Raw genomic sequence first — 26481 nt, 5'->3', positions numbered from 1 at the left:
CTACAAAGAATAATTGAAAGAAAAACGCCTTACTAATGCGGTCAATTATTCTGAATCTAAAAAAACTGGGCACATTAACAAGATTTCGTTGAATTTGAACAAAGCGTGTTCAGCAAAAAAAAACTACCAATTCTTAACTCTTCACTAAACATCGTATTTTTAAGAATCAATTTTTATAATCTAAGAAGAGAGACGTCTAAACTTGATCTTTCGGGAAGCTTATACATTAAACGCATGTACATAGACAGAGGAAGATCGATTTTGTTGGATTCATACTGTAGCTCAAAATAATTTCTGATTAAGGGGAAAATTCCAGTAAAGATAATCTAGTTGGATGTTGTGATATAGCGAGACCTTTTAACATCAATCAATCAACACTTTTATAGTTTTTATGTAACTCTCACTTGAACTGTGTCTATCATCTTTCCACAAAATACAGATTAGTTACTTAATGATGTAAAAAAGCTTGACCGGGAAAGAGTGATAAAGATTGAAACGTTATTTTAAAAAGTCTGCACTGTATGTCTGAACTCGAGGCTGTTTTAACGTATACGATAAAATTCATTGAATAATGGTCTTTTAAAAGCACAATAATTATTTAGGATGTTTTTATTTTGAAGAGATATTTTGCATTGAGATATTGTGAAAAAACAAAAAAGATATATTTTCATCTCTAGTTTTATCATATGGTTTTTTATACCTCTTGTCCTAGCTTTCTGCTTTCAACATATGTGGCTGCTTTACTAAGTCTAAAACAAAAACTTTTCCTAGACTGTGTGATGTCCCTATGGATGCCTTTTTTCGATTTAGTAAGAGTCATGAATACCCATGTTTTCATTCAATTCTGAAAAATTGGGACTTTAAAAAATTTCTTCGAGTTTCGTTTAAAAACAGTAATAGTTATGTATCGCTACGGACTTTCGCTTTCGTTTTAAGACTCAAATATAAATTTCAAGACATAAATTTCAAGAATTTGAACAATCTTACTGAATTGTTGTTTTAAGGGCCACGAGTTTCCTTGACTAGTAATTTTCTTATTTCGAGTCCCTTTTAGGGACCATTAACACATAAAACATAAAATATCTAAAAAACTCATGTGTCGAATGAATTTTGTCAAAACTTTTTCAAAGTAAATATTGTGTTTTGGGTGAGATTTGGTGAGAGGAAAAATTTTACTCACATTTTGATATCCTAAACACTTTCTGACTAAGAAGATTCCCTGTTTTTACATATGTTCAATTAAAATATCCTTAACTTTTCTGGGGAAGTTATTAGGTCACTTGTTGATGACGGCTTAAATTTTAATTTTCAAGATATTTATTGATCATTTCGTTTGGTGGTTGTGGTTCCCTGTTTTGAAGATAATTAAATTGAAGATGATATAGCTAATTGGTGTATAATATGGACTAAATTGAATGATTTCATTTTAACGATCAAGGAAATATTATTATTTGGCCAAGGAAATATAAAGATTTTGATTTCCATTGACTCACCATTGAAGGAAAAAACTCAGGACTTTGAATGTTTAAAAACTTTAAAACATGTGTTCAGCTTCAAGGAAAAGGAACTCGATATGAAATACGACAGATATAATTTTGAAGTGAAGAACTGAAAATTTCAACGCAAACAAGAGATTGAATTTCACTCAATCGAAGAACATCTGATTCTGATAATCTAACTATTATGATATTATATTGATACAGAATCAGAGATTTCAATGAAAACTGTCGTTGATACATACCTGAAATAGTATATCAAAACCGTTAAAGATTAGTCGATTTAACTTTTATCAAGTCAAATAGAAATTATACAGAGAGAGAAACAGACATTAGATCACAAAACAAAAATGTGTATCGACTTTTTGAAATTATTTCAGCGCCGCCAGACGGTTGCCACCACCAGGGGGATGTCCAAGATTGTGGTCAACCTCCAACACAATGGTAAAACATCATCTTCTGGTAAACGAAGAACCTCCATTGCTGCTGACAAAGAATCTAAAAAAGGAAACAAGCTAGGTATGATTTCTTCTTTATTATTTTTAATATTTCTGATTTTGATAACATCTGAAGTTTACTATAGTACTTCTGTTGATTGATTGATTGATTGATTAATTATTGATTGATCTATTATATAATTCCGGCCAATTATGACCTATTGACCCGAGTTCACTAGATATCTAGCTCGTATAGAGATTGATTGATTGATTGATTGATTGATTGATTGATTGATTGATTGATTGATTGATTGATTGATTGATTGATTGATTGATTGATTGATTGATTGATTGATTGATTGATTGATTGATTGATTGATTGATTGATTGATTAATTGACCTTTTCATAAATTATTTTGAGTGCAGTACGACTGATTAGAATCCATTACCAAGGTGATTAAATTCCTTGAGTCTTCAAGTGTTACATTTGGAATAGTGTAAACTTCTCAATATCTCCTCTGGGAATCAAATACCGAAGAAATATTTTGAAAACGAGGTAAGCGTTGCTCGCGACATTATGAAAAGGTTTATTGGAAATTTATTACATATTCCAGTCACTATATCTTCATTTCTTTCTACCAATTAACTCATTTTTTAATAGTTCTAAAATCTTCTGTTAAAACAAAGTGTCATTCATCCAAATGAAAATATGCCCATGTGTTTTAAGGTCAATTTCGACAAGACCTTAAAAACAAACAAACAAACATGACCTTTCTAAGGATTTAGGATATGACGTAAAACAGCTGTAAAAGTCATTCATTTAATCTTGGTTTCAATTGATTGACTATTGATTTATTGATTGATTTGTCATTGACTAACTATTAAGAGTTGACTTATGATTACTTTTTACATTTATAACAAGCTTTTAAGTCTAGATTGGTTGTGAAACTTTTTAAATGAGGAGAATCTACAGACTGGTGACGCTTTCATCTCTGGTGATTCCGATCCCAGATACTCTGTTGTGATAACCATACGGACCATATGATGCTAAACTGAAAGATCATTGGAATACAGCAAATTTTGTCATGTCATATTGAATTAAAACCTCGCCGTTTGCTAATTACGATGATTACCCAAAAGTTGACTTAACCTTAAAACAACTGAAATACTATCATTTGGTGTCCTTATAATTTGAACAGCAATTCCAAAGGAAGCATGAACCACGTTTGGCATCAATCTTCGAGAGAACTAAAGAATTGAAAGGAATTTGCATTAACTTGAAGAAATAATACTCGTTGAAGTATGAAGAGAATAAAGCATTCCATCAATTTAAAGACGGTACAATCAGGCTGAAAAATGAGGCTGCATATGCTTACTGGAGGAATTCTGGAATATTGATTTTCAGAAAATGTTATCACAACTTTATTGGATTATGGTTACAACAATCTCAAACCACACTAGCCACAATCTTAAGGTAAGAAAAATTGTATATTCGACCTCATGAAATTTTTATTTTTATTCATTATACTTGTTCATTATGACCCATTGTTGTTGTCCAACCCCGCCCTCGCCCCTGGGGGGGGGGGACGCCACTGATTACATCATCATCCACCCCTATATCTCATATGAGCTTGTGTGCAACAGCTGTAATGAGTTCCCTTTAATAATATCACGTGATATCTAGGTTGTATTTTTCGTTACCGAGCATCTTTTATCTTTTTCTCTAAAACATGACCTAGCTTTTTTTCACATAGAACTAACTTAAATTACTACTCAGACTTTTTCAGACTTCCATGGTATCGAAATGTTATTATTACTTGTGTGACTTGTTGACCTACGCATCTTTTTAAAATCTAAAGCTTTTCAACCCACTATTAGACAGCAAGTTCAAAGGCACCGCTCGACAATAAGAAAAGACTAGAATTCACACTGTGCAATGAGGCATTAGTAATGCTACCGATATTAAATGTTATTTCGATTCTGCAGTTTTCTTATTATTGAAGTGAAATGATGATTTATTATCTCTCCTTGGCAATTTTTCTCTCACGTCTTGTATTTCCGTATTGATTAAAGGTTTTATTTTTACATAAGTGTTCCCGTTTCATATCAGACACATATTTCATATCGGGACAGTGTCTGCCTATTTGTTATTATGCTGATTTTAAGCAAAAAACTTTTTTCTTTTCCGCTTTCTGACCAATCTTGCTCCACATTCGTGTCAATCCAATGTGTAAAAAGCTTGTGAATTAAAATAGACTAAAGTTACAACAAAGATCAAATCTAAATAGGTTACCAAGGTATCCAATGTCGATATCATGTTGGTCATTTTCCACATAGCATTTTACAATACAACTTTCTCGTTAGTGATTTCTAAAAAAATATATCAGCAATCGGATTGGTCAAAAATTAAGTATCACCTGTCTAGCGATAGAATTTTGAGAAGTTTTTGTGAATAGACGATATCGGCTTAACATGAAAACTCAGATTTGATCCCCGAGAATTCCCCACAATACTTTGCGCGGAAAAAAGTTCGCGGTGAAATATTATTATATAACTCTGGTGATGAATAATGATATCATACTTATTCTTGCTTTTATTCTTATTTTGATTAATCTGGTATAATCATTGCCATACACATTCTAAATACTTTAAAAGACAATTAGCGTGACTTCATGAAAAACTTTCGGAAATGAGAGGTATCAATCGATAGGTATTAAAACTGTCTTCATAACATCACGTCATGCATACCTTTTTATATAAGAACCAATTATATAAAGAACATAAGATTTTATGGCCACAACGTTAAGAACAAAATAAGAACATTAAAAGGCTTTGCGTACTCTAAAACTCCTAATTTATTAGAAAATTGAGCAAAAATTCTCACGAAATAGTGAAAGTAAGAACATCTTTAGGCTCAAAACTCCAAAAAATTAAGAATATTCGAGTCTTAAAGGATTTAGGATGTTCTTATTAAAAAAACGTGTATTTTATGAAAAATGAAGTCATCATCAATTATGTCAGTACAAAACATAAGAACAAAATTTTAATTAGATTTGTCCTGCCTAGCAGCATATTTGACTTGAATACAATAAAATTAACATAATGCAATCCTTATAAACGCTGCAGGTCTCACATTATAATAAACACTGTATGCCCTTTCAAATACCCCTCTCTCTTTATGACATACAAAGAAACCTTATTTCATTAATTTATTTGTCGAACATACAAAATTGTATTAAGTTTTTCCTATTTCATTTTGTATTTTTTGAGATATATCAATAATAGGGAAACGATAGAAGTACTCTTATACAGAGTTTCGACGTAGGCACTCAGACCTTGTATTTTTTGTGGTGTGTATAGGAGGGACACAGATGCTACACGGATTTTTCACAATGCAATTGGTTCTTTTCGCATGACGACGGGCCTACACTGCCCAGAGTTGCCCGTCGTTAGGAAAATTCATTGTGACGTCACTTTTTCAAAGGAAAATGCGTTTGACATCATTTATCTCATTTTTTATTTCTGACGTCAGAAATTATAACAATTTTTTATCTCTTTTCGCTTGTTTTTTTTTTTAGTTTATTTCGCTATTTTTCCTGTATAAAGCGCTAAAAATCAATCGAAGCTGAAGGAAACGGTTAACAAATACAATAATAACCGTTTTTTCGGGCTGTACTGAAAATATTGCCCTTGGTCAATGTAACAACCTCGCAAGCTCGGTCGGTACTTGACATCGGGTAATATTTCTCAGTCAGAAAGCTTGCATTTAGACTTTCTTGGAGCTTTCTACAGGTGCGATTGATGTAGGTAGATTAAGCTTTAATTCATACACTGTAAAAATCCGGTTTTGTTTTCAGTAAAAAAAAAATTGTAACTAGTAATATTTTACTTAATGGATTTTGTCCGTATATCTAGGATAATTTACTTATTTTCAGTATTATTTTACTAGAAAAAATCAAGTAATGAATTACTTAATTTAAGTCATGTTTCATTTGTCGTTGTTTTCTTTTCTGCTGAAGCCGGACTATTTACAACAAACCATAATAAATGCTTTTTGGTTAATATAAGTATAGCTTGTGGTTAAAAATATATCCTATGATAAAAAAACGTACTCTTCTGTGCTTACTGTAATTGTAGAGAGGGTCGTTTTCCATATTTAACACCAAAATTACTCTATAGTAACCCCCCACTTTATGACATTTGTCCAAAAAGTGTCAAAAAACTAAATCAGAAAAGAAAATCACTAAAAATCACACCAATCAATATCCCTTAATTATTATCACCCCCTATTTAATGATTTTTTTTCCCTGGAGTGTCTACCCTTCCCCTCTGCTTATTCAACCTCCTACAATTAAGCACAGAAAAGTATTTATTCATGATATGCACCACTGGAGAGTCGAGAATTTTCAAAATATTCAACTCATACGTCACTTAAACAATAGGGTTTTTTATTGGGTTGAATACTTCAAAGATTGTAGGGAGACTCTCCAGTGGTGTATATCATGAATGTAAGCTTGTGGTTAAAAATATATACTATGCCTGAAAATATGTACATTAGCTTGTGGTTAAAAATATGATCCTATGGCTAAAAATATGTGACCCTATGGTTAAAAATATGTACATAGCTTGCGGTCAAAAGTGTGTATGGTTAAAAATAGGGATGTTTAAAAACATTAATATGCGTATACATTTTTTGTTGAGCAACCGAGCTGTTAAGGCTACAATGGCTAAAAGATTAAGCAGCTTGACTTATCAACCTAGCCCTGAAGCATGCCGAAACCAATAATTAACCTAAAAGAGGCACTGAAGTGTGCAATGAAGGTACTTTTGATACAATTATACAACACCCAATTTTTTAAGATACGCATTTTCATTGTAAGCAACCACGTGACAAAAAACAATATTCAAAAGAAAACAATGTAAACAAAGTATGTGTCAAAAATCTAACTCCGTTATGATGAAAAAACCAGTGAATTGTCTATTTTCCTTCAACAAAGTCCTGAAAGGCTGCAATTTCTTTGTTTAAATCCTTTAGGATTTTCTTCCTCGCAGTGAGGTCTTCATATATGATGACTTGGAGCATTGTGAGCCCAATCTCCAAATCGTGCGGATAATCCATGTCCAAGAGATAATACATTCCAATCAAGGCGACTATCGATAATGCTAGGTCGGATTCTCTGAAAATGATTGTTTTGTTCAATAACAAAGATGCATGTTTGGAACTTTCCAGGATCAAAATGGGGTATGCTGCCGACAATTTCGAGGTCGCTTTTTCTGGATCATCATTATCCTGTAGACAAAGAAGAAAAGATGAAGATTTTAGCTGGAAAATCGGGCTTACGAATACACATTTTTATAGCAAGAAAGGGCTCAGCCCTAAAAGTGGCCTCCTCAAAATGGCCAAAAAATCTTGAAAGCTTAGTTTGCACACCTTTTTCTGTAGGGGAGGGTACGAGTTCATTACAGAAGGGGTTTGGGTATATAGGGGATGAAATAAACTTAGGGGCGACTACTCCTCTGCAAACTATTAATCCTTACAATAATTCTTCCACCCACAACCAAATTATTTTTCACTGTCTCACAAATATACCAGTGAAGAAATAAAGATCCACTTTCCCCTAAGACGTTCTTGTTCCCGTCCGTCCCTAGAAAGTGAAATTTTAAGTATATGAAAACTTACATGAAGTTCGACATGAACTTTTCTTTTAGTTGTTTTCTTCTGGAAGATATCGACAAAATTTTCCAAGACGTATCGAAGCTTTCCGTCAACATCATCTAGATAAAAAATACAATAAATTTTGCAAACAAATTCAAAACTACTTATTAAGCTATGAGCAGCCAAAAATCTGCCTTAATTTTATTACATTATATTTCAATTGAGTCGAATATGGGCAAAAATTTAACTGCGAGTGAGGGTATTTTAACAAAACCATAAAAGGGAATTATACCCTGGTTGGGTATGCTTATTTCAAATTAACTGAAATGTTTTTTCAGCTAAAGGTATTTACCTGGTTTGCGTAACTTTGGTGGGTCCAGGCCCTTCTTTGATAATGCATAATATATCAGATTGTCTAGGTTTGACGCAAGCTTTGCTGTCCTTTTGTTTGGATAGGCATTAAACGTTAACGCCTCTTCTTCGTTTTTAAGTCGTCTAACTTCGTTGATTATCTGAAGAAAAAAATTCCATTCAATTTTACGTTTAGATTTTCCATAAAAAAACTAATTTCTACTAATTTCTATAGTACGTGAATTTGAGGTTTAAATTCCCTAAAAAAATTGACCGTTGTGTGAATTTATGAACCTTTAATTTACAATCAAAAAATTTTTGCGAAACTAAATTTCGCAGTTAGGGGGTAAAATATTAGTTCCCTTGGGGTTGTAATTTTGGGCAAATTGGTCTTTTATTTTATTCCAGTATATTCAAAAGTTAAATACCATAATCATTCGATGTTGGTTTACTTGAAATATTAGACAACAAAAGCAATAACAAATTCATCACAGATTAATTGATTTAAAGCACAATGTGGGATGGAAAAAATACCTCAATTGGATCTTCCATTGCTGGAAAGATTTTCAGCAGTTTTTCCAGCTTTTCAGATGTAGGACAAGTTTTCATAATGGATCTTCGATGATTGAAGGTTTTATTCAGATAGAAATGTATGGCTGTTAAATTCTTTGTCTTCTTATTGCTCTCTTTGGAGAGCAATATCATGAACCGATCATTATGGACGTCAACCTCTGCTGCTTCAGCACCCAAAACTTCTGTTGTTTCACCATCGGTCACTTTTGTTGTTTCACCATCGGTCACTTCTGTTATGTCACTGGCTGAGTCTCCTGATGTGTCACTTGGTCTTTTCACTGTGTCATGCCCTAGATAAATGAGAAAACAAATTTAAAGTCATTGGGAGATTCCTGAAAGACTTCAATTCCATTCAAGGCTTCTGACACTTAAAATACCTTTAAGGAAGAAATGATGGCAGGATTTTAATTTGGAGGATAACTGAAAGTTTTTTCATAGGGAATTCAATTTGGCGAATTAGGAAAAATTCCGCTACTTTACCGTCTGAAACTTCTGCTACTTCACCATCTGCCACTTCTGATATGTCACCGGCTGAGTCTACTGCTTTTTTCACTGTGTCATGCCCTAGATAAATGGGAAAACAAATTAAAAGTCATTGAGAGATTCCTGAAAGACCTTCAATTCCATTCAAGGCTTCTGACACTTAAAATATCTGTAAGGAAATTATGGTGGGATTTTAATTTGGAGGATGATGACTGAAAAAGTTTTTTCATAGGGAATTCAATTTGGCAAATCAGGGAAAAAGTAAATTTTTGCGGGAATTTAATTTGCCGGGTGACAGATTATTAAAGCTAAAATTTGGGGAATACATTGATTATTCATTCTTTTGGGGGTAAATTGTGAAAAATCAGACATAAAATGAAAAAATTAAATTTGGGGGGAGGCGGATTTCAGACAAATTTGCCAAATTTTTCTTTCGGCCAAAATTTCTACCTTTTTCACTCAACGAACACTATCACATTGGATAACCAAACAAGTCAAATTTGAAGAAGCCTGAATTTGGTAATAGAATCAACGTACTTGAGCAGACAATTGCTTGAAGAAAAAAAACATGTGTATAATATTGGTAAATACCTCTATCAGCTGCAAAGGTAAGCTTCTTCTTTTTATGGGTGCTGCTCTGTGGTAATTTTATTTTTTCTCTTCTGGCGTTTCCTTTCACCTGCAGCCTCACTTACCGCTGAAACGAAACATGAAACAGTTGGAAGCAAATAAAAATAACGAACAAAGTTTAGTACACTGGAGCAAGGTTTTACACCACAAAAGTATACCTAACCTGAATCAAAGTTGTTTTGCAAAAAACTAGAGCCAAATTGATGTTTCTACACCTCCAGATAACTTTTATGTTAAAAAATTTCAGAATTTTCGCGATTGACCTCTTAATTCGGAAAAATTAATTCCCAAGGGACATAGTTTTCAGATTTGCTTGGTCATTTTTTGCTTCATAGAACAGAAAAACAGGCTTTTTTTACCTTCAGCGTTTTTGTTGTTTGGGAAAATCCAATTTTGCGAAAATTAATTCCATGAAATAAATAAATAGATGTTGCTGATTCGCAAAATTAAATTCCATAAAACTAAGCGAAATTTTGTGAATGGCCTGACTCACGAAATTTCTGGTTGCGAAAATTTCTGACATTAAAGTTATTCCTATTTTGCTTAGCTGAGGGCATGAAAAAAGGCCTTTTTCACACTTGTGAAAATAATTAATGGTTTTAAGGTAATTGGAGTACCTTGAAATCTACCAGATTCAATTTCAAAAATTACAAAATGACCCCAAAAAATAAGGAACAAAAGAGTAAACCATTTCATACCTCGACAATTAGGATCGTTGTAAACACGCCTTGTTAATTTAGATAAACAGTCTTCCTAAAAAAACAAAGCAAAAAAGCAATAATACACAGCCATTCTAATTCACATATGCATTCGGTTATTGCCAATAGGCACAAATGTTGATGTAAATCTTGCTTTTGCCGTTGCAAGTGCTTACTGCACTATAGAACTGATAATTTTTTTTGCTGACACAAATGAATTTAAATTAGAAAGGATAGTACACAACTATCACAAATTAAAAATCAATGTCCCTTTACTTAAAGGCTTGCACGTTTTTCACTTTTTTGATTCATATTATCAAATTTTCATTTTAAAAAAGAATCACAACTTACATGACTGTTGAGCTCGTCAATCAAGGACGGATAGGTAATTGTTAAGGCTTTAGCCATCTCCTCCAGTTCTTCATCTGAAGGAGTTCTAGGATACTTTCTGAGAGACAGTTCCGTTTGCATGTTAGTTATCGTGGTTCTTAGTAATTGATCAACTTGCGTTTTGTTTAGTCCACCTGCTTTTTCAGTATTCATGAGTTTCGCATCCTTGTAGACAACAAACCTTGGAGAACTTATCACCAAAATGTCTGGCTGGTGACATGCGGCTGCCTTCTCAATCCACGAGAATGAGGACAGTAGTATTTTTCCACCGTCTGATTTCAAGATAGATGGAGGACACATCTGCTCTTCTCTTCGGATGGAGGACCCTTCTCTTCGGATGGAGGACTCTTCTCTTCGGATGGAGGACTCTTCTCTTCGGATGGAGGACTCTTCTCTTTGGATGGAGGACTCTTCTCTTCGGATGGAGGACTCTTCTCTGGGGCATGGTGACTGGGTAGATTGTGTCTTTGGCGAGACACAAATGGGTTGTTGGGAAGTTAATCTCGGTAATTGGAAGGATTGTGTCTCAAGCGGAACATGGATAGTTTGAAGATTTTGCTGAATAGTTGAGTGTGGCGACTGGTTTGGTGATAGTGCTAGAGGCGGGGTATCACATGTTCCCATCCAGTCCTGTTTAAAAAAAGGAAGTCATCATGGCTATAATTCTTTAATTTTTTCTAATTCTCTGTCACTTTGGGATTGTTTTCAAAGCAGCTTAAGAGCTTAAAAGAGGGGTCAGTAGTAAAGGGTAGCAATTTTTTCAACATTTCTGTCACATCAATCGGCTGTTCCTGTAACTTTTCCAAAATAAATGTTGATATTTTATGTGAAAAACAATGTAATGTAAGGAAAAAATCCAATGAAAATCTTGTAAAACTGGTGATTTCCGGCAGGAAAAAACCTTTCTCAAAAGTCGGATAGAAATTGTCATTTTGCATCAGTGTTCAAATTTCATGAGAAAATATAAAAGTACAGCTAGAGAAATTCAAGAAATACTTCCAGTGATTTTTAGAAAGTTCTGGACAGGGTTCGCATTGCAAATTTTAGGAGCTTTGCAATTTTTTCTGAGCGAAACGAAGTAAAAAAAGCAGTGCCACAGGCGAAAATTTTTTCACTTTTTGCAAAGCATTTTTAGTATTTTGCGGTGTTGTTTGAAAAAAAATGCGATAGTATTTTCAATTCATTTCTCTAGAAAAGCAAAGTAAGACAAAGCGAAGTAGTGAGCTTATAAAGCAATGGACAAACAAGTGAATGAAGTTGCAAAGTAGAGAGTTGATAAAGCAACAGACAAACGAATGAATAAATTACCTCAACGACAGTCCATGCATTAAATCTTTCCAACGATGGAAAATCTGACAAAAACGCCTTGTATTCTCGGTAGGATAGTCCGAGAATAAAATTGTCATCTTTGTCTTGTTCTAAAAGAAAGAAAATTATTTTGCCTATTTTGGAAGATTTCCAAATTACTCCAATAAAAATAGAAACTACTCTCAAGGGGAGCCGTCCATATTCATTTGACAACGCATAACGTCAAATTGAACGTCCTACTTCGTTGTACACGTGCGTGCACTGTTTGTATGTTCTTTTAACTAATGACCTTTAAGAAGAAGATTAAAAGCTCCACTCGGCGCTAGGTCCGTGCCGTGATTAGGTGCACCACCTTCTTTGCCCACTTGTGCGATGTTGTTTGCTTGATCACGCAAACAATAAAAAATATGTTATGACAACACATAGTGTCCTCAGGGGTCTCAGCCCCCCCCCCCAGGAAAAAAGTCCCAAAAATTTAGCCCCAGACCTGCCAACCTCTGAAAGTTTAAAACCTTTTAAAAATTGTGTGGTTGATGGTAACGAATATTCGCAATTTTCACAAAAAGGTATACCTTCGATTTCAGATAACGTCAAAACAAACTTTTGAAAACCCCCCACCCCCTCATAACGTCAAATTGACATTATGCGTTGTCAAATGAATGTGGACGGCTCCCCTAAACTTAAGCAAATTCAACAGAACCAAAGAAGGTTTTTTTTGATACTGTCTAAAAAGCTTGCATTTTCCCTAAAATCAATGTGCGCAAGGGGTATTCGATTGCGTTCGATTGATGTTCGATTGATGTTCGATTGCGTTCTATTAGGATTCGATTGCATTAAATTAGGATTTGACTGCATTCGGATTTTGTTTGAATGTGTTCGATTGGGTTCGTATATGTTTAATTGGACTTTTCCTTATTTGGCAGCCACCGATGTAAAAATGTTCTTCCAAACATACACCGAATGCAGTCGAATGACAATCGAATGCAATCGAACAACAATCGAACCAATCGAATATTACCCAGAATTTTGATGTTCGATTGAGATTCGATTGCGTTCGACAATCGAATTTCAATCAGTCGATTGCGTTTGATTTGGTTTGACTGGTTCGATCGTCGATTCCGTTCGATTGAGATCGTCTGGCGGTGTCAACCGGACCCTATCGAACCGATTTTTGTAATCGAACCATCGAACTTTATCGAACACAATCAAACGATAGGTGTTCGATTACCGAACCCAATCGAACACCTATCGAACTTTACAAAAATTTCTTGATTAGTTCGATTAAGTTCGATGACCTTTTTTGTTCGATGAAGTTCGATTGATGTTTGATGGAGTAACCCGCGCCGATACCAGGATACCTAGCGCTCTCAAAATCACGACAGGAACTAAGGTCATTTTGGGCGGACGCCAGCCGCCAATACGCCATTAGAAAATAAATAAGAAAAGGTATAAATTGAACTAATTGAACCAAATCGAACTTCATCGATCTTAATCGAACTGATCAAACCTTAATCAAATTCATCGAACTTCAATCGAACTTTATCGGACTATCATCGAACAGTCATCGAACTTGACGAAAATTTCCCAGTTCGATAGGTGTTCGATTGGGTTCGGTAATCGAACACCTATCGTTCGATTTGGTTCGATAAAGTTCGAATAGTTCAATAATCGAACTGTTCGATTGACACCGCCTGGCAATGTACGGCGGTCTTTTCCATGTGCATAGGGATTTTGTATGGTGTTTTCGATCTTACCTAAAATACCACCATACACCCACCGGACAGCACAGCGCAATGTACGGCGGTGTCCAGGGTCATGTAAATTCCTTAAAAATCAGGACTTAAATTGTTTGGCATAACCTAAGGAAAGTCTGTTTCTATAACCTAATCAATGGAATGTAGTACTTTTACTCTAATTGAAATGCATTCAAGGCAGTATTATCTAAGGGCCTGGATACTTTCTCCAAGATGTACTGTAATGGTGCTTATAAAAATAGACATGTGTAAGCCAACAAAAACATTCATTGCGGTGTGAAAAAACAATAATAAATAAAAATACTTACCTAAAAAGTGTTCTCCTATTTCCGGATGCTTTTTTATCAGTTCATAGATGAGTTTTCGTGGCATCTTTGTTGGTATTAAAATGGATTTACCCAAGGGGTGTTTGTCTGTTTGACAGCAACAGGAGAGAACAGGAGAGGCGCAGCAAAGTCCGATGGGTAATAATCGATTCCCACAAGTCAACTTTCGACCGGAAATATGGCGAATATACATACGGAACGGATCCGGAACTGGCGATAAACCGAAAACGGGAATGTGTATTAAAAGCGCGCGGTGTGCTAAAGAGGAAATATAAGGAAAGAATAGCTAGACTAGTATGGTCGCCGTGCATGCTACTGAAAATAAATATAATTAGAAGGTAATCTACATGGCATAAAACAAACATGGCGGATGGAGGGCAATCAACAGACTTTCAAATGCCTTTTGTGCAATCATTTTCACGCACTTTCACTTCGCTCTCTCCTGAATCATTATCGTATTGTTCATGTCAACCAGTCCACATTCAATGTGACATGTAATGTAGATGGATGTCCGGCCACATTTTCACTTTATAACTCATTTTACAAGCATGTAACAAGAAAACATTATGCTGTCTATTCTCGACAACTTCTGGGGGGTAATCCACAAGCACAACATCCTGATGCAGTTGATATAACCGAGGATAATAACCAGGGAAATTTTGATGATATTGATGCAGAAGTGGTGGAGGATACAGCAGATCAAGAAGACCAAAACAGCAGTGATGATCATCTTAATGATGATGACGATGATGATGATGATGAAGAAGATGACGAGCCATGTCAATCACAATCATCATCATCAGAAGATGAGCAAGATCCAGAAAATAATGCAGCAAATAACTTTGAAGTAAGCCATGGTGTGCCAGATTAAACAGTATGATAAAAAAGTACTTTTTTCCAGAAAAGAGAGCATAGATCATATATCATGATTTTGAGAAACTCGACGTATACGGAGAGCGTGCTATTGAATTGACACTCAACGTATATGTCGATAGCACGCTCGCTGTATAGATATTTTGCCAAAGAGAACGTTCTGTTGAATAATTATGTAGGCCAGAGTTTTTTTCTGTAGGGCTGTTTATCTATATAAGTGTCCACGCGACAAGCTAGAAAGAAGAGATACATCATCAGGTCTCAGATTCGCAACCTAATGAGGGTATATATACTTTGTCCGCGCGGACACTTGTATTTGTAAACAGTCATAAAGAAAAAACTCAGCGTGCGTCGCTGCGGCCAATCATCCGATTTAAGGTATTTTTCATTACGTAATTTCTGCTGGACTACATAATTATTCAACAGAACGTTTTCTTTGGCAAAATATCTATACATCGAGTATCCCTAACTGTACTAAAGCTAGTACGTACAAAATTTTTGATATCCCTTCCCCGTGTACACATGACAATAGAATGATCTAATTTAAACAATAGATATGCGCTTTAAAGTTCCTTTCCCCCTTCATGTGTATGTACTATATGGATGCTATTTAATTACATCCGGGGAACTCACCACTACTTTTTGAATGAATTTTTTCTAGTGTTTGGAATCAATTATTCCATCTGTCCATTGCCATAGATGTACTAGCTCTTATAATTGTTTGGAGAAGTACAATGATAGGTATATACATCATTCAATTTTATATATTTTTTAATTTATAGGATGATCCTGAAATTTGCCTCAAGAAATCTGCTGCAATGTTCTTATTGAAATCAAAAGAGCGAAATAAATTATCACAGGTAGGTACTTTCATGGGATAAATTTTAGTGGGAATTAATCGCGGATGAGTTTCAGAAAAAGGAAATATTTGATTTTCATTTTTTTAAATTTGTTTCCCAAGGGTCATTCATTTGTGTATGCAGACAAAGTTTAAAAGCCAATGCATAAAATGCCTATTGTTTATGTCATTATTTTCTGTGTGCAAGGGGAGGGTTCAATTTTTGCATAACTCTTTTTAATGGTGCGTTGTATGTATCCTCATTTCATTGAAAATAAGTTAAGAATTTTTTAAAGTGAAAATCTATTAATCAATTTTTTTCTTCTTTACAGGCTACAATGGATAAAATCAGAGACAATGTTTCATGTCTTGTGGTACAACATAACGCAATTTTAAAATCAAAGGTTATTGAAGAACTTAATATTACTGAAAATGATCATATTTCACTGTTGGATGAAATATTTGGTGATGGAAATAACATTTTTGAAGGTCTTTCAACTGAGGCCCAACAGAAATCGTTCATTAAATCGAATTTTTCTCACGTGAAACCGATTGAGATTATTTTGGGATCGATTTTAGTAAGGAAGCGCAAAAAGAATCAGAGGTTTGTTACACAAAAAAACGAGACAATGATGTATATTCCTATTCTTGAAACATTAGAGCAAATGCTTTCTAACAAGAAAATTTTTTCAGTAATATCAAAGCCGACACATCAAACTGGAAATGGCTACTTTTATGATATTTTTGATGGATCAGTGTATACAAGTGATCAGTATTTTAAAGACCATCCTTCTGCACTTGCCATTATACTATTTCATGATGAGGTTGAAATATGTAACCCGCTTGGAAGTGCCGCTACCAAATACAAAATAGACATGTACTACTATTGTGTTGCTAATATCTCACCAAAATACCGATCAAGAGTCTGTGCTGTCCAACTTTTAGCAATTGTTAAAGCATCACATGTAAAGAAGTATGGTATTAGTAAAATACTTGATCCAATAATCAATGACTTAATTCTGCTTCATCATGGACATACTATGAATTTTAATAATGAGGAAAAAGTTGTTTTTGGAAAAGTTGTCATGTGCTTAGGAGACACGCTAGGCCAACACTTGTGGGGAGGCTTTAAGGAAGGTGTTGGTGGTGCATATCAAAAATGCCGGCATTGTTTCTGTGACTTTCAGACCCTTCAAACAGTTTTCGATTTATCCAAAATCACACAGAGAACTGAAAAACTTTATGATGAGCATTGCTCTGAAATTGAGAACGCAACTGGTGAATTTCAAAACGATTTAAAGATAACATATGGCATAAACCGAAGAAGTCCACTGTGTAAGCTACCCAATTTTAACATAACTACTCAACTTCCTCAAGACATTATGCATATTCTTTTTGAAGGGACTGTCCAATATGAATTGAGACTTGTTTTGAAGGAGCTGATATATACTCAAAAGGCTGTATCTTTAGACTCTGTTAATGGATCCATTTCTAGCCATCTTTATGGTTATTCTGAAATATCGTCCAAGCCTCCGCCCATTAGAGACTCTGTATTTGAAAATAATGCCTACAAACTTAAATTTGAAGCTGACCAAGCACGTTTGTTTTTAAGACTTTTCCCACTATTGATTTGTCCTTACGTTGGCTTTGACAATGAATATGTCAAACTTATTGTCGACTTAATCGAGATTTGTAAAATATTGGTATCTCCCGTTATTGGACAACAAACGATTACATTGCTCAAAGAGAGATTACCAAAGCACCTACAAGAATTCAAACGTCTATTCCCAGACAAAAATATCCTTCCAAAGCACAATTACATGCTTCATTTTATACATTCGATAGAACAGTTGGGCCCACCAATTAGATATTCGTGTTACAGTTTTGAGGCCGCCCATAAATACTTTAAAGGATTGGCCAAGTCGCAGAATTTCAAAAATCTTCCATTTTCTCTTGCTAACCGTCACCAGTATCTTGATACTGCAAACTATGGGGATAACTCAGAAAGGTGCTCTTCACACCCATTATTTGATAAGGAGCAGCTAAATGGAGTAGTGAAGCCACTGGATGAAAATGAAAAAGTGACATTAAGGAACAGATTTAACGAACTCAACTATTTACCAGGTATAGATTTTGAGAAAGCAGGCTTTAAAGCAAGTTGGGTGATACGCTTTGGAACCAAGTATTGTCGAGATGCTTTCGTAGCTGTAAATGTTAATCAACAACTGTTGCCGTTATTTGGAAAAATAAAGCAAATTTATTTGATTCGTGGCTATCTTTACTTTGAAGTGCAAGACTTTGAAACTGTTTGCTTTGATGACGATTTTCAGGCACACCAAGTAGAAGAGAAAGATGATAGCTCGATTGTCCCATATGAATCATTAATAGACTACAATGTTTTTCACTTAAAGATTTATTCAGAGTATCACTACATCCAAACCAAATATTTTCTGGGTGATATCATTAGATGCCGTTTAGAAGGTCGATATCCTTTACGGAAATAGTAAACAATTTTTGTTTTTAATTTTAGTATAGTTTCTATCAGCTTATACTTTTTCTCGTCCCTTTTTGTGGGGAGTGGGTCATTTGTGAAATAATTTGTGAAATTTTTCAACCCCAAAATCTTTTTTCGTAAAATTAGTCCATGAAGTCTAATCTGTGCCGGATTATCGCAGTTTGAAAATGTTGATGACAACATGTCTCTTTTTATTAATATTCTAACCCAAACACATATAATGCTACGTTTATAATGAAGTCTTAAAAAAAAAATGAAAAATAATTATTTACAGCTATATTTCTTTATCACCAACTGCAATCCCGGACAAAAGGTTGTAGACATTTAGAAAATGCAGGAAAATTTTCAAAATCAGCTCTTAAAACCCATTTCTACCAGAGCCAATGTTGTTTTTATTGGATTTGGAGAGTTTGGGTGACAAGTCCACCCCTCCACATTAGAGGAAAAGCATATTTGCAAAGTCTTTAGGCCCTTTTTTGGCTGAAATTGAAGGGTCCAATGAGTTTTGCGGTGTCGGGGGGAGTTACCAGTTTTCAGTCATTTGGAAGTCCAAAATCAACAAGGACTAAAGCCACAAGGATTACTAGGAAGTCTGTAGGTGTTCTCTACCAAATATTCGCTTGTGGTCTATTGGGGAAATTTCCCAAGTGCCAAAAAGGCTTTTTTGGGGAATTTTTGAAAAGTCTACAAACCTTTTGTCAGGATTGTGGATTGCTAAGGCCTCAAGCATTATTTTTCGACCCTTTTAAATCAGTTTGAAATTTGAATTGTGCATTTTGCATGAGATAAAAATTTCGAAGCGAAATCCCTAGCCCGATTTTCCACAATCCAAAATAGGGGAAGAGAATTTTTTCCGAAAATTGGAAAATCGGGGAAACTTTTTTCCGAAATCGGGAAATCGGGGAAACTTTTTTCCGAAATCGGGAAAATCGGGAAAACTTTTTTCCGAAATCGGGAAAATCGGGGAAACTTTTTCCCAAAATCGGGGAAACTTTTCTTAGATCGAAAATTATTCATGAGAAATCATATTGTTCAAATATTGTGTGAGGCTTCAGTTAGGTGAGACAATGTGGGTGGGTCTCGCGCTCAATGCCTGAGAGCTGGCAACTATGACAGAGGCACTTTGAATGTCAAATGCACCCTTAAGGTCTCGGCACATACTCTTTTGTGCTTAATTGTAGGGGGTGGGTACTTCAGGGAAAAATCCATAAAATTAGGGGGGTCAGTAAAATGATAATGGGGTGATTTGCCCAAAAAACCCTAGGAAAATGAAGGTTTTGGCACTTTTTCAGACTTTTTTGGGGAAAATTTCATAAAATAGGGGGGGGGCTATTACAAAGTGAAATTTTGGTGATTGGTGATTTTTTTCCAAAAATTGCGAAGTGACCCCCTAACCCTACAATTTAGCACAAAAGAGTACTCAGCTTTCAAAATATTTTCAAAAATTCGGATATTGCTGCGGTACAGCTAAGATAAGCCAACCTGGCAAGTGTTAACATAAAATTCTGACTTCCTCTAAAATTATTGAAAGAAAGATTATTAAGAACAAGATGCCTGCATGTTTCGTTTCTCAATCTTTGCATTTTCCGGAATATTTTCAATTTTAAAGTTGAGCATTTTTTGAAAGTTGAGACTAAGTGCGGTAACGTCCTTGTACCACCCTTCCACAACAGGTTGGCCAGAAAATGGAGGCTTTGTCTGAAGATATTCAATTGAATAAGGTAAAACCTCAACCTCAAAAGTTTCGAGTTAGCTATTTTCATATTCTCAACAGCTAGTCAAGTTATAAGTAAGAAATTACTTTCTGTTCAATGAAGAATAACTTTAAGGAAATAATAAGTAATCATTTTAGAAAAGAAACATGAAAAAACTATTTCAAGTAATTTTTTTCTTGTTTTAAGGAAATTTCAATTAATAATTTACTAGAAATAATTCTGAGTTTTTACAGTGTATTTTCAGTTTTTCTCATCAAAATGATAGCTGTAGTAAATAGTAGTTTGATAGAGTCTTTCATTCATTCGTTCATATTTTTATGACAGCAGTTATCAGCATTAAAATTCAATGTTATAAATAAGATATACTTAACTAATTCGCATCTTTCATTACTTATTTCATTCATTACTTCGTCGTTTCGAATTTCCTCGACTTTTACGGATTTGGGTCCGTTTTTGACCTCTTGAGAAATCTAAATTAATCAAATAGAGAGTAAACAAACAAACAAAGAAAACATTTAGTACCTTGTTGTCAATACACTTAAAACAAACACGAGAAAGTCCTTAATCGATATATAGATAGATATTAACTTTTATGTAATATGGTTGGGGATATGTGCCTTACCATTATGCAAAAAGTTCCTGCTCAGAAACATGCTTGATAATTTGGCTATTTGGCGGCCGACTTTCAAGGCTTAATTTGTCTTTTAAGCAATTTTGAATCATTGTACACGTTTTTTTTTATAGGAACAAACTATATAAGAACATATAAAGGCTTCGACGATGGCCAAAATGTTCAGAACAAGTTAAGAACATTTTAAGGCTTCGTGGACTCAAAAACACCCAATTTCTTAAGAAAATGCACAAAAGTACTCAAAAAATGGCGAAAATAAGAACATATGTTTTAAGAACATTTTTAGGCTTTAAACTCAAAAAGTTAAGAACATTTGAAGGCTTCAAAAATTTTGGATGTTCTTATAAAAAAACGTGTACACTATTTGAAGTTACTTAACTGGATCCCTACAAATTTTAAAAACTTTCTTCACCTTAAAGTATTATTTGATTTTTCATCAATGGTGCAAATGGAGAAAAAACAACAAAAATATTGAACGATTAAAATAACAAACTAGCACTTAAAGCGTCCTTAAGATCCTTGATGACCATTTTCGTTTACCTAAACCGTTGTTTAAATATTGTGTATATTGCTTTCTTTGGCTATGGATGTATGTTATAAACACTTTATGGGTAGGTCTTGGTATAGTAACGTGTTGGTTTGTTGGCAGGTTTGATCAATGACATTATCTTCTGTTCGATCGATCGTCTATCAGTTCACACTTTTCTTTGAAGAAAGTTTTTAGTGATAATACATTTTCTAGGAATTCTAAATTTTTGCTTTGGCTAGATAGCAGTGTTTGGTTTGCTGGCAGCTTTGTGACATTGTCTTGTTTTCTATACAATCGTCTAGCTAACAGCGATTCTTTGTAGAAGGCTTTTATTAAAAAGTAATATAGGAATTTACGTAGAATAGGAATTTACTGAATATTTCCAGAGAAAATTAACAATACTTCCCGTTGAAGTTGTTGTTCGCATCATTTATGACGTTGATTTTTGGAGAACTCTTTTTGGTTTAAACGAGGTCATGAATAACCGAGTCTTAGCTCACGTGGAGCAGGAAGTGGCTTCTAAGAGATTTTAAGCGCTAGTTTGCTAGAAGGATAATAAACCACTATATTTATTTAACCAAGTTTTAGACTGAATATATCGGAAAGGATTTTACTGTATAAACTCCAAAATATGACTTCTACAAGTTTGTAAAGTATTGACCACACTCTACGTCAGTAGAAGATGTTTTTCAAATTTGAAAACATCTAAAAAAGTGCATTTTTTGCATGTACAAGATTTTTTATACGAACATCCAAAATTTTTGAAGCCTTTGGATGTTCTTAACTTTTCAAGTTTTAACCCTAAAAATGTCCTTTTTAACATGTTTTTATTTCACTATTTTTTGAGTATTTTTGTCCATTTTCCTAAGAAATTGAGTATTCTAGGGTTTACAAAGCCTTGAAATGTTCTTAACTTGTTCTTAATCGATGCCTTATGTTCTTATATAGTTTGTTCTTATAAAAAACGTGTAGCCTTTTGCACGTTGGATTCAGCGGCATTAAAAAGCCCTGAACCATTGTATTATATTATGCCTACACTAGATTAATACAGTTATCTACGAGATAAATGCAAGATTATCTAAGAAAAATGCAGTTGTAGAAAAAAAGCTTTAGTTAAACTGTTTCGAATATTTTACACAGTATAGTTGTTATATAACAGCAAAAAGTAAAACAAGAGTTGACACCGAGACGTAGTTAGGGGCAGTTACAGGTCATTAGGAAAACTGAAGGAGGATCAATTTATTGATATAACCTATAATTTAGTCGGACAAATTAATTAGTATATTGAATAAGATCGTTGTTTTGAGCATAATAATTCTGTTCCTAGGTCGCAGCTCTAAGTTTGGTGACATTGTTTGAATTTATTTGAATGTTGTTTTATTCGAATTTTTGTAGTCTTTGATCACTGACCTATATAAACCTGGGGACAAAGTTTCTAGATCTCGGCTGAGAAAATCTTCGATCGAAGTGATATCCTAATAGTAGCTCTACGCACAATGTTGGATGAAAAGATTTCATTCTCTCCGATCAAAGATGGCGGTTATATAGCTTGGTCCAGGGTTTATAAAGGTCAGTGAGTCTTTTGGAGTTTCAAAGTTAAAGGTGGAGAGAAGTAAATTTACCGATAATAAAAACTCCTTCGTCCACTAATTTTGACGTCTACTGAATTTTCCTCCTTGACTTTGTAAGTCAAGTTAAGTAAGCTCACGAGTAATACTGAAAAACTCAATAATAGAGAATTTCTATCGACGTCTTGTTTAAACCGCAATTTTTCAAGTTAGTTTTTGATAAAGATCTTGGAGACTTAATCTTGCAAATTTAAAAACCGCATTCTGCTTTTATAAAACTATTTTTTAGATGCTTGCAACGAAACTATTATCTTTTGCTTTCCTTTTTAGTGTTGGCAATTTATGATTTGTTGTATGTATTCAAGCCTCGGAAAGAGGGATATCTCTTTCGCAGTTATTCTGAGCAAGAAAATATCACTGGATAAACCTTACTTGTGGAGCCCTTGGCATAGCTAACTGTGGTATATCCTAATACACAGAACGACCATCGCTTTGACCAAACCACCTGCTGTTCACCAAAATATCCTCAATAATATCAGTGATTTTCACAGTCCTTACCATAAGCTGGTTTGGAAGGCTTTGAAGCCGTAATAAAACAACCGACTCTCTTGTCTGGGATTGGTCCACAATAACCAACTATATCTGACTTTTCTGGCATTGAGCATACACAAATCGATAATTTGATAACACTCTGGACTCTGGACAATCAAACCAGGGGGAGTTATCAACTGACTTCAGTTCAACTGAGCTTTGCAATCTAACCAGAAATGACATCAATCATGGACGAAAGCCTCTTTGGTGGTCGTACCAAATCCATTGAGGACATTGCCAAGAAATTTGGAGTGACCATGAGACAAAAGAAACCACCTTTCTCTATCACCAGATCCAGCAGATACTCCAAAACACAATCTGTAAGTTTCAACTTTATTCTATAATTTTGTAACATTCGGGGTATCCAGTCGACCTAGTTTTATTAACCATCTAGCGTTTATAACTCACATACATTCTTTTTATAAGAACAATCTTAGAACAAAACTGAGCCTAAAGTTGCTAAATTTCAGGAAGAATAAGGGTCAAAGTAAGGAAATTTGAAAAATTCTGAACAATTTGCTGCTAAACCAGCCGAAATGATAAGAACAACATAGAATCAAAAAAAGTTTGCTGGTTCTTATAAAAAAGAGAGTGTATAACGGTAAGATGAATGTTGAAACAGCGCCTTATCCAGGTATCCAAACTCGTAGTCTGCAATCTTCGTTATTTTTGAGCGCGGCGATGTCGATAGAGCTTTTTCAGAAGGCTATTCGCGATGTAATAATTTCTTTTACGATATCGCGGCAATATTTTTTTATTGATATTTAAGAGCTTGTGTCTCGGAACGATAACTTACTTTGTTCTGGTGTGATAAACTTGAATGATTTAGAGCATGTCTTTTCGTGTTTCGATAGTACACATTGTCACTTTTTGGAAATTATAATGTGTTCTTATCAGATTGAGAATTTATCTTGTCAAAATTATCTTGACATTGTCACACTATTTCATTGTCAAATTTCCATAAGTTTTGTCTTTGGATTTCGGTTTCCTATACAATTATAACTTTTATCTTTTATTTGAACTGAATCTTTTAAATTGCGTAAAAAAATCCAAGAGGTCGAGAGTTTAAAGCCGAAAAATCCAGGAGATACCTAAAACTTCATCAATAGTCCAGGGGGTTGACCCTCCATGAAATTCCTCCACATATAGGGGAAAGATTTATCTTGAAGGTAAATCGAGTTGAAATTTATATTCAAATATGGTGGCAAGATTCTGAAGCCAAATGTGATCGGCGGATATATAGTGTCAACCTGAATTGTCATCTTATCTAAACACCTCAAAAGTTCATAAAATTTCTCATTCTAAACTAGATTTTTCATCTTTTGAAATAAATGTTTCAATTTTTAGAAAATACGTTTATACAAAAGAATGTTTGAACAGGCTTCAAGTATCCACCGTCTCTCCTTTCCATGATCTTTTTTTCACTCCATCGAAATTTTCAAAGGAAATAACGGTTTAAGAAAGAAGAGATGAGAATCTTGACTAAGAGGCTCCTTGAGTTTGAATAAATTGAAAACCTAGGATAACCTTTTTCCATTGAATTTAAAATGATTATGGAATCAAAGTCAATTTCCCAGTGGGGCTGTAATCGTAGGGTAATATTCCCACTGGGCACAAAATTTTGTCTAAAATTTTCAGTGAGTTGGGGGTCCCACCGGGTCTATGGAACTAGGAAAGTAGTATTGTTTAGGTGTTGGAACAACCTCAATTTCAGCGTTTCAGTAGAAATCTAAAGATTTAACCCTGCAGTCTCTTATTACTTTCTATTAATCACTTTTCAGTCTGGACAGTATTACGCACAAAGTCAATGTTATCTTTAAAATAAATTACGTCAAAAAGTATCAATTTTAGCTTCACGTAGAAAGGTCACAGGGGTAAATTATTGCAGCAAAGGTCATATTTATGTAAAAATACTCTCTACTGCACTTTTAAATCTGATTAAGTGACTTTTTATATGTTTAAAGAAAATAGACGGGGACCTGATAAAAAATGTTTTTGCTGACTAAATTTTGGTATTTTTGAAAAAGTAGAATTCGTTTTATAGAAAGATAGTCAATCTACAAAAGCAAACAGATTTTGTATTCCAATTTGATGGTTATAGAATCGCTAAAATAACTGGTTGTGTTATATTCGAAGGCTTTGGGGAATTTAATTTGATATCTTATAATTGATTGAATTTTACCGCAACCTTAGAATCGAGGTCTTGCGTTTTTTGAATGGTGAGGATTGAAAGGCAGTTTGCATAGCCTTGTGGTACACGGAGTAACTACTTAGCAAGCATATTTTTACTTGTTGTATCTTTTGTATACGTCGAATTCCTTATCTGGAAGATTCGGAACGCTTTTTGGTGTAACTAAAGAATATCTAAAAAGGTGCTAATTCATTATGTTGGATCCTCGTAAGCTTCATTCACCGCCCATGGTGCGTAAACGCCCTAAGCGGCGTGAATCGATACGCCCGTCACCACGTAGAAAGACCATTGGAGGTTGCGGATCTGATTTGAGCTTAGTTGACAACTTGGTTGCAAAGTTCGACCGAAAAGTTGATGGAAAAGTAAGAAATTTTCATTTTCTTTTTTTAGTTTTAAGGCTTCTTTTCTTAACAAAAGTCATCCATTCTCTTGCGTTGGGACTTTGAGGTAAAAATTTTCACGGGGCACTTGGTGGAACTTTTTACCTCGGAGAATTATTCTAAATGTTACTAAACATGTCTTTATGAAATACTTATTCAGGCAGAATGGACTCCAAACTTTTTCAAAAACAAAATCTTTTTTGAATCCTAGTCATAAAAGCACTCTATAGCTAAACAAAATAAAATTGGCTTAAAGTTAAACTAGAACAAAATATTATAAAAATATATAATACTCAAACTATTTTTATAATAAATCTCAATTAATGAAATCAGTAGGGTCTACAAACTGATTTGTCCCAAAAATTGGTTTTCTTTGATCGTTTTCCTTGAAAAATTGGATATAGCGAGTGAAAAGAAATATTAAAGAAGAAAAATTTTGATTTCCAACATCGAAACAGAGTCATTTTGAGAGCTTCGATTTATTTTGATGTGTGTTTTTTTCGGATAATTTTTTTGTTTTAACTGTTTCACTTTTTTATTGCTTTTGT

At 34.3% G+C, this 26481-nt stretch overlaps 2 protein-coding genes across 2 annotated transcripts; one reads left to right on the top strand and one right to left on the bottom strand.

Moving 5' to 3' along the window:
• Positions 1-5904: 5904 nt before the first annotated feature.
• On the bottom strand, positions 5905-11338 carry LOC136798968 (uncharacterized). Its single transcript, XM_067055652.1, has 8 exons — positions 10676-11338; positions 10325-10379; positions 9588-9596; positions 8994-9077; positions 8475-8803; positions 7942-8101; positions 7614-7708; positions 5905-7223 (listed from the first exon to the last, which is right to left on the bottom strand). The coding sequence occupies exons 1-8, from the start codon at positions 11336-11338 to the stop codon at positions 6912-6914; spliced, it is 1707 nt and encodes a 568-aa protein (XP_066911753.1). The 3' UTR covers positions 5905-6911.
• A 3077-nt stretch (positions 11339-14415) lies between these two features.
• LOC136798878 (uncharacterized) lies at positions 14416-18342 on the top strand. Its single transcript, XM_067055540.1, has 3 exons — positions 14416-14949; positions 15758-15835; positions 16146-18342. The coding sequence occupies exons 1-3, from the start codon at positions 14473-14475 to the stop codon at positions 18315-18317; spliced, it is 2727 nt and encodes a 908-aa protein (XP_066911641.1). The 5' UTR covers positions 14416-14472; the 3' UTR covers positions 18318-18342.
• Positions 18343-26481: the final 8139 nt, after the last annotated feature.

Source organism: Clytia hemisphaerica, unplaced genomic scaffold (genome assembly GCF_902728285.1).
Source record: "Clytia hemisphaerica strain Z4C2 unplaced genomic scaffold, Clytia hemisphaerica genome assembly, whole genome shotgun sequence".
NCBI classification, from domain to species: domain Eukaryota; kingdom Metazoa; phylum Cnidaria; class Hydrozoa; order Leptothecata; family Clytiidae; genus Clytia; species Clytia hemisphaerica.
The sequence above is the reverse complement of the archived record's forward strand: the minus strand, read 5'-3'. Positions and strand labels throughout refer to the sequence as shown.